Genomic DNA, 9,917 nt, shown 5'->3' on the forward strand with positions numbered 1-9,917 from the left:
ATAAAAAACAGAAATTGATAGTATAAAACTATAGGGAGCCTAGTAGAACAATAATTCATTTGCGTATAGCCTTTTTTGCTCCTGTAGAAAATTCGACTTTTTCACCAAACTTTTCTAAAGTGAACTCTTGTAAAGCATTTTTACCACCGTATTCTTCAACATCTAATGATGTACCTCTATCCTTGTGTTTGGGTTCTGATGTCCCATATGGAAAGCCTAGAAAGTCTGGACCGGTTAAACCTTTTAAAAATGCCTCTCTTCGACAGAACGCATATTTAACATTGCGATCACACAATGGAGAAGAAGGTATATAAAATACTGATGTATCACTCTGGCCAGTGTAAACCGGATCTACCAAATGTATTAAATCATAATGCCAGAAAAGCATGTCACCTGGCTCAATTTAGGTGGAGGAACCATAATAGATTTAAGGTTTAATTCAGGATGAGTTTCATCGCTCAATTCCAACCCTTTACCTGGGAAGCCACCATTAATATTTGAGTTGAACCTAAGTTGATCAAAATGATCAACTTAGGTTCAACATGTAATACGCAGTGACAAGTTTGACAGATGGAGCGAATTTCATTCCTCCTTTATTTGGTTCAGTTTCAGAGAGACTCAAGAATGCCTGAAATGTTCTGAATATACTGCAGTTCCCAATAGATTCATGTAAATTCATATCTGCACCAATTCTATGAGTAGCATCATAAGGTTCGTAATCTTCCCAACGACCTTCAAAAATAGGTTCATAACATTTACTGTATTCTGGATCTTCCCATCTTTCCAAGGATCCATCGTCTGCATGAGGTCCGAGTGAGAACAAAGTATCACCTGGTAGACAACCTGTCAGCATACGAAATATTTTGATCGAGACAGACTTTAGAGTCTGATGATGCATGCCATAATTTATTTGCAAAGTTGGTGGCTCTCCTCAAGCTTGGATGTGAGCGGGCATTTAATTGCGCCTTTACAACTCAAATACAACAGGATCCTCCGTGGGAAAGCCAGTTGTACTAGGATCTTTTTTACATAGTCCAACACTCTTAGCCTCTATTTTGGAATCACATTCTTGATTAAGAATGCACCCCTTTTTAAAATTTTGTATCTATCGTTCTCACTTAGGTTTTGAAGGTCAGAAATCTCAACCGATGGAATCGCATTGTGTCCAAGTTCTTTGATCTCTTTGATTTCTTCTCGTAAAGTGCTTTTCAATCTCAACCAACTAGCTGTAAACTCTTCTGGGTTGCACATTAAATCTTTCTTAATTTGGGCATATACTTCTGGAAGACCCTTGATAACAGAGTTTCCAAATGTTGCAAATGCTGATGATATGTCACCAGCTCCCTTTACCTTTGATTTATTAATATCATGGACACGAAAGCTAGGGTTAGATTGAGAATTTTCAACTGAGTGATTTTGCAGCATAGTAATGTTTTTTATCAAATGGTATATTTTGATAACGAGTATACCTAAAACATTAATAAAAGGAACTACGGTATCTCCCACATACGTTGGAAACAAAATAGAACAAGCTTCTCTCAGTAACACATTTTGCATTATATCTACCGGCCTACCTAATTAAGTATCGCTCCCTCAATATTGAGGATTTTGAGTAGAATCACAATGAAAATTAATTTCTGTTTTAAAGCAGCTGAAATCGGCTGCCCTTCCTTGGTCTTATTATTTAATTACCAAAGTTGATATATTTATTTATTACTTTTTTTTAAAGCCTGTACTGTTGTTTCAATTTAATATATGGGAATAGTAAAGCCTCCATTTTTTGAACCTTGGGTATCAAGTATTGAATATTCATAAGGGTCTACTTCATATTAGAAATTTAAAGAAGTAAATAAAATAACTAAAGGTTAATAACTTTTTCCATTGAAAGGTACTCAGAATTATTATTATTACTAGTAATGAAAGTACCAGTTAATGGCAGCTTCTACGTTAATATTATTGGCTAGCAAATTCAGAAACACCAGAAATGGGAAACGTAATCGTCCGTTTTTTATCTTCCAACATGTCAGCTATACTTACAACTGCATTTAATAAGAGATATTTGCCAAAAACACTTGAATAGAAACTAATGATAGCAAAAGCTTTGAAATTTCTTCTAGCTGCCACTACTAACTAGAAAAATGAAACAATTAGCAGGCTTATTATATATATACCATTAGTCTGTCTTCATCTTCACTCAATGGTGCCAAGCTAAGTGCCCACTGCAAACCCAATCAAAAAAAGGGAGCGGTTAATTCACTTAGCGTTTTGTGACCTATAACTCAGAAATAATTCTTTCGTAAGCACCAGACCCAACTGAGGGGTTATTATCACAGGAAAGCAAATGCAACCAGTAATAGAGAGCAGGAAAATTGCTTAAATTCCAATACGATCTTCAATATAATAGTTAAGTTCCCAATTTACAATAAACGTGTGATTGCCTCAATGCTTTATTCCACAACTTAATCAGATCCATAATTATACTCTATGTTGCTTATCCAAGAAAAAGTTCCGCTTTCATATTGGTTACTGAATCTCTTAAATAGAACAAGAACCTTTGGCGCGCGCTTTTAGTCAGTGCGATCTACCGGTGGCATCTAAATTATTCCGAATTTAGGAATTTTCCCGTAGATGATTATGTAGTAGCTATCGATCTTGGAGTTCAGGATAAGGGATAACTCTATTTAATTGAATATGTTTTTAATGAGATCCAAATGAAGGAATTTTTAAAAACGAAAATAGGCCTGATCTCTTCTATTTAAATGTTGCGAGTTTTACTGGAAGCGTAACTGGTATTGCTGATATATTATTCTTTCCATTTCAAATTTAATTGACGTATTTATATAACTATATTTATATCAAAATTTATAAACTTATAACACTTTTATTGTGATTAAGGATAATAAGTTTGAATAGTTGAATTTTTAAGCCATTAAAATATTGATTTTATTTGATAAAAATGTGCTATATAACCTCTTCCATAGAAAACTGATTTAACCCAGACAAAAATATTTGCAGTTTACTTATGAATAGTTATTTTGATAATTTGATTAATAAAATAACAAATCGTTAGCCTTTTTAATGGCTATCTTAGCTCCCCTTGTGTGCCCTGATTCCTCATCAAATTTTTCCAACCCAAATTCCTGCAATGCAGATCTTCCTCCACTTTGTTCCACAACTTCCAATTTTGCCCTACCAATATTTTCTTTTTCTGCTAGGCCATTAGGAAAACTTGGGAAATCTGGACCGGCCAATCCTCTTAAAAATGCTTCCCTCTGAAGAAAAGAACAGGCATAGAAGAGGCGTAATGCCTAACAACAAATGCTTAATGCCCATAATTGTCTTCTAGCGATTGGTATGTATATTCTCCTCATACAATTTCTAAAGTATTAACAAATAGAGTGTATTCTAATCTCATGCTCAACAAATTCTCTGGTTATTGAAAATGAATTTGGAAAACCAACATAGCTAGCTTTCTATGGCAACAAACTTGCCAATAACATTGAAATTTCTACTTTTCTACTTCAAATACACGTTCATTGAAGATGGGAATATGGATATTGCTTTCGAAGACATTAAACAAAGCTAATAAAATGGTGGCTTCAATATCCCTATCTTTTAAAATTAAATAAATTCTTTGGGTGGATACTTCAACCAGTCAGTCAAGGGTATGATGGAGGCATAATGGAAGATTTAAAAAAAGCCAAATTGGACAAGCTATTCCAACAATCCTCATGGGAGTAAATAAAGTACGATGACAAACAGCCGCAAAATTGGTTCATTATGTGTTGTTCCCGGTATTGTATTAATTGATATTATATTTTCAAGTCTTGTTTGAGGGGGTGGGGTTATTCTAGCAATTATTAGGGGCTGGTAGTGCCGCAAATTTTGAAAATTTTCTAGGGTCAAGAATGTAATTGGGGTGGTGATATCGCTCTAGCATTTCCATTGCTTATAAAAGTATCCTACTCAACTCATAGACCACAAGCAAGTTATGTATTAAGTCATTTCTAGCTAATAAATAGTTAACAGAGAAAGTGTGGAAGTGCTAGGGAGTTGAAAGATGAGAGTGAGAGTTGTAAGGCATTAGACAAGTTCCAGGCGGGTAAATGCGTATACTGAGAAGGAAAAACAAGCACAACAACTTTGTCGAATCTTTGGTCAAATAATACCTGGCAAATATCAAGATTCAAATGAATAAGATAAAAAAATAGCTTGTGAGTATGCATTATCTTCGTGATGGTTTTGAAGCAATATCTTCTATCGTTATTTGGGTACTAAAAGTTCCTGAACTCCCTTCATCAAATACTTCTTCACTAGAAGAATTACTATCATTTCCATATTTGTCATTTTTGTCTGCTCTATCAGCAGGTATAGCTTCGCTTTTAACATTAACTTGATTGGCATGCTTAAAACTTTCATTAGAACCATTTAATCTCAATATGTATTCAAGAGTCTCAAAATCATTCTTCTTGTGTTCTTCATTATTTGTGTAGTCCGATAATCCAAAATCTATCAAAGATATCTTACCAGAAACAGACACATGAATGTTGGCTAGCCTAATATCATTATGCGAAATTCCTATCAGATGAAGCTCTTCGAGTCTTGATTTGATAACTTTGTACACTTCTTTGTTATTCCACTTTTCTTCTGGGACCTCCTTCCCAAGGTATTCAAATATATGCATCGGATGATCAGAAAGCCCGTTCCAATAACCAGAAACAAGGAGCTTTGGGAAATTAGAAGCGAATTCTGACTTAGCAATTCTTTCATTAATTAAAAGCTCGTTGAAAAACATGCCATAATACCCCTCTTTTTCCGGTATCTCCAAACACATCAAACTATTCTCTTCCCACAATCGACTAGAGTAGTAGTATAGTTTGACAAAAACTGGCGATGGAAGTTTCAAATCAGGATAAAATTCTGCGGAATCGTATATAACTCGACAATATGTGTTACCATCAATAGCATCAAAGTTATCACTGGCGTCGTTTTCTTTTACCGAATCTAAGTTGCCTGAAAACCCAGGTCTATCCAATTTTCCCGAAGATCCAGATGGGTCTCTAGGTCGAACGTTGAAAAATGGATCCAGTTCTTTAATACTTTTTACGTCGGTGCTGCTGGCAACACTAAAAATTTCCATCAACCTGGCCTTTGTATCAGCTGCATCACCAACACTTTTATAAAAAAATCCCGCTATAGCCGACCTTAAAGTGATGCCATTCTCCACAGTTTCTGGATTATTAATGACATAGTATTCTATAATCATTTCGCCATCCACTATTTCATACCTAAAGAATCCTGAGAATGTTTGGTGGTCTGAAATAAGAATCCTATCCGTTCCGCAGAGGAAAGCTTGGTAGATATATTTGCTTAGAACCAACGCAAATAATACTCTAGGCGACCACTCCCTATCTGGGAAGAAGTTCCCAATGGAATGCAGCCTCAATCTTCTTCGGTTCAGAATAGCTGTCTTGAATTCTTCGAAGCCTTGCATCATTTTATAGACTCCTGTTTTGTAATCACCTATCCCGAAAACAATCTCGGGATATTGCGTATTTAAATCCGACTTAGTTAACATGTGAATGATATCAGGTTGTACCGCTCTTTTTCCATCTAATGGTGATTTTACAAACGATGGACTGCAAAAATGATTGGTTATATCACCAATATCACGATAAAGATGATCGATTGTTCGTGCTATTTCTCGATCAAAGTATTCTTGGATAGCTTGCTCCACATGCATTGCATCTCCCAGTGGGTAAGGATAAGCCGGTGCCAAAAGCGGAATTGAAATATTTGACTCTTCAAGAGCCTTATCAAGTGGAGCAAGATAGGTTTCCTTGAAATCATCACTACTCATCTCCCTAAATTCAGCAGTAATCAATGCACGACTAGTATACACAACAATAGGTATAGAAGGCATATTCCCTAGACCCACTGATGCATTACCCTTAGACACTAGTTTCTCTGCACGACGTTCTTGCCCATCTTCATTACCCCGAATCTTAAGCAAGTGAGTGTCCAAACAGACTCTCGTATTTTGTTCATTGTTATTGAGAACCCTAATAAATAGATCAAGATTCACCCTAATGCATCGATTCTCAGGGTCATCGTATGTGATAATATCACTATCTACCCCTGAAAAATACATATGTTATAGATATTCAATAAGGTGTTTATTGTTATCCCTATAATCTTTGATTGGGTTACCCTTCCTTGAAATTGATTATGTAATTTTATAAACCATTACATAATTAAATGTCTTAACTAGTTGCGTCTTAACAAAGCTTCGTTTTGTGATACCGCACTGCAAAATCTTTGTAAAATACGACGTATAAAAGATTGTGTCACTTGGCACTGCTATAACGCAGCTTGTGTGGTATCGTCTTTTGGACTATCCCCTGCACTTGGAGATTGCGCGTGTTTTCCATAGTTAAGGGGCACACCCGTTTGGGTGCAATGTCGCGGTGCAATATCGTGGGTGCAATGTCGTAAATGTTTGTAAACTGGAAAAAAAAAGAGAAGGTAAGATTGTATTACGTTATCGAAGAATTTTAGTAAAGCACATAATTGCAGTCGTTTATGGTTATTCGCTCTGTTGAAAGATTTTATTATTTGCGAGCTTCCACTAAAAAAATGCACTTGAGCTTTTCATATTGTAACCATTCGACGCCACAACACATCAACTTGAGACTCGACAGCCCGAATCAAGAATTAACGTGTGCAAACTTATATGATAGATAAGTAGTCAACGTCAATGCGAATGTAAATCAGCACTTTTAATTTATTGTCATTTGACACAAACCATAACTTGCAATCTGTTGTTTTTGATGTGTCGCACGCAACATTTTACAGGTTGCGCTATGTGGGATCGTCATGCTATCAATTAACCATGTAAAGTACAGTAGTCCCCTTAGAATTCATCATATCAAAATTGTTCATAAAATTTCTGTCTTTTTCCATAGTCCACATCAGCATTTTCCTGGTTATCAACTACGATCTTACTAAACTCGCGAATCTTGGTAATAAAAAAACTTCATCGTAGATGTTCGCATTTCAATAACCCCACAAAATGCAATTATTTCCTAGATGAAACTTGAAACAAGTATTTCTTTTATGCTAACTTTAATTAATTTGCCATAAATTGAGGAGGTGCCACAAGAAAGAATAATGATGTTTTTGCTCGCATCAATATAATCACGATGAATAATAGCACTTTTTCTAATAGTATTAGGAGATATATTTTGGAAGGAGGCGGTGAAGACAAGGACATGGATATTGATGTTGATGCTGATATTGATCTATTTGAGATTACCAAATTCAACTATAGAACATTATTCGATAAAAGTGCGAATCAAAATATCACCCATACCGAAATGGTGTATAAAGTTTTTGGAATTGAAAATATAAGAAGTTTATCTGATGTGGATACAGTTCCTCAAAAGCACAAGTGGTATTTTGACGATCATCCGGATGAATGGAAAAAATTATTCATCTTCTTTTGCGTTATGCCGTTTACTGAATATGAATTTCAAGGATCTGATGGTAAACTACTAAATCCTGATTCTCTTCATATTGCTTGTCCGAGTGAAGCTACTGACAACCTTCTAATTGGAACTTTTTCAGATATAGAATTTGAATCACTGAACCAAGAAATATTGGAAGATAGACTTGCTGCTAATTTGCAGTGTATTTTGAAAACTGACCTATTCTCTAATACTTTCAGCCAAGATCAAAGAAAAAAAGTTATTACGAAGTTGCTTGGAGTTTGCTTTAAACAGGACTATAAGCTTGTTAAGCATATTGGGTTAAAGACAGAAGCAACTTACAGAGATAATTTTCTGATCTATTTGTATAAACCCATAAGTGACTATGTTTCAGCTTTATTAGGCTTTGAAATAGAAGTTGAAGAGAGAAATACAGTTGGTCAGACAGGAGTGCAAACTAGAGTACCTCACACAACAAATGATTTATTTTATTCTCATCCGGATATTGTAGCTTATACGGAGAAAATACATTACCGATCATTAGCTATTGTAGAGGTCAAAAAATTACCACTTTTGAAGGGAAACAAAGTGATAAACTTTAATGATTCAAAAATAGTTAGATTCTTCGTTCAAGTTGTCGCGGAAATGTTTTCTAACCACACTAACAAAGGCATGCTAACAGACTCTTATACAACGATATTGGTTGAAATAGATATCGAGAGGAGTTTGGAGGCAATCAAGCATAGTACAGAGCTTTTGGATTCCAGCAAGCATATAGCTCTCAATTATAAGATCTTGGATTGTCACTCGTCGGGACTTACTTTGAGAGGTGGACTCATTTCATTTATCTATGAGGCATTCAACGTCGATGCGATTCTATTAAATGAGATTAAGAGAGGACTAGAAAAGATCTATAAGTATATTCGTAAGACAGACGAAGAATACTTGACTTATATTGATGGACTAGCCGAGAAATATGAAGCAGCTTATAGAAATTTCTGTATCGATGCTTATAGGACTAAAGAGCAACGCCTTTGCCTTTATGATACAAGTATAAGTCTTGGAAAGTTTGACAAAATTGATGTGCAAAGTGGGTTTAGTTTCAATTCTCAACTTTTCAAAGTAGATATTAAAGAGGTAAAAGATTATTTAAGAGAAAATATTGGGATAGGCGACAAATTGATTGTTAAGGTCTTTGATCCAATCAAGGCCAAGAGAAAACATGATAGTTATACGGTCGACAAAACTGATATTTTCGGCAAATGCCGAAGAGCATATCTGTGTGAGAAGACAGCCTATGAAAAGCTAATAACTAATCTAAAATTTAACAGCATTTACATTGATCAGCAATGTGTTTTTGGTAAGTTCAATATCGGCGAACACTACCACGCTTTGGGACCATTTCTCATATTAAAGTATTTGGGTCAAACGAAATGTCCATTGGACGAGGAAACTTATAAAAAGGCTGAAGAACAATTAGAAATAATCCACTTAAATGGGATAATACACGGGGACATTAATTTGAGAAATATTCTCTATTACAAAGGGAAAGTCTATTTTATCGATTTTGGGTATTCTAATTATGATGATAACGACGAAAAGCGTTCTAGGCCAGTAACTGCTAATGAAGAGACTAAGAAGAGTGAACACAGAGAATTGTGCGAAGTATTTCGACAGCCTATTCCAGAAAAATATAGATATTAGAAGAATGATATACCCTACAATTGGGCGCCATCTATATTCGTATTTCTTTGGAATGGAATAGAATATTAGGTTTAGGCGAGAGGGATGCAAGACCGCTTCTACTCAACTATAACCTGTAAGCCCATGATCAAACTGGTTTTTATTTACTTTTGAGAGTAACATGATGTCTAAACTGAGAAGGAAAAACAAACACAACAGACTTGTCGAATCTTTGGTCAAATAATACCTGGCAAATATCAAGATTCAAATGAATAAGATAAAAAAATAGCTTGTGAGTATGCATTATCTTCGGGATGGTTTTGAAGCAATATCTTCTATCGTTATTTGGGTACCAAAAGTTCCTGAACTCCCTTCATCAAATACTTCTTCACTAGAAGAATTACTATCATTTCCATATTTGTCATATTTGTCTCTATCAGCAGGTATAGGGATGTTGGGGTGTAGGGATGTTGAGGTGTAGGGATGTTGAGGTGTAGGGGTGTAGGGATGTTGAGGTGTAGGGATGTTGAGGTGTAGGGATGTTGAGGTGTAGGGATGTTGAGGTGTAGGGATGTTGAGGTGTAGGGATGTTGAGGTGTAGGGATGTTGAGGTGTAGGGATGTTGAGGTGTAGGGATGTTGAGGTGTAGGGATGTTGAGGTGTAGGGATGTTGAGGTGTAGCGATGTTGAGGTGTAGCGATGTTGAGGTGTAGGGATGTTGAGGTGTAGGGATGTCTTTCCAGCATA

The 9,917-nt window shown here is 35.6% G+C and overlaps 1 protein-coding gene across 1 annotated transcript; it reads right to left on the minus strand. All coding sequences in view use genetic code 12, as the record gives it.

The window, feature by feature from the left end:
* Nucleotides 1-4,225: 4,225 nt before the first annotated feature.
* DEHA2B16742g (DEHA2B16742p) lies at nt 4,226-6,151 on the minus strand (the record flags this gene model as incomplete). The annotated part of the gene is made up of 1 exon (XM_457683.1): nt 4,226-6,151. The coding sequence occupies one exon, from the start codon at nt 6,149-6,151 to the stop codon at nt 4,226-4,228; it is 1,926 nt and encodes a 641-aa protein (XP_457683.2).
* Nucleotides 6,152-9,917: the final 3,766 nt, after the last annotated feature.

The sequence above is a fragment of the Debaryomyces hansenii genome (assembly GCF_000006445.2).
Source record: "Debaryomyces hansenii CBS767 chromosome B complete sequence".
Lineage (NCBI taxonomy): Eukaryota > Fungi > Ascomycota > Pichiomycetes > Serinales > Debaryomycetaceae > Debaryomyces > Debaryomyces hansenii.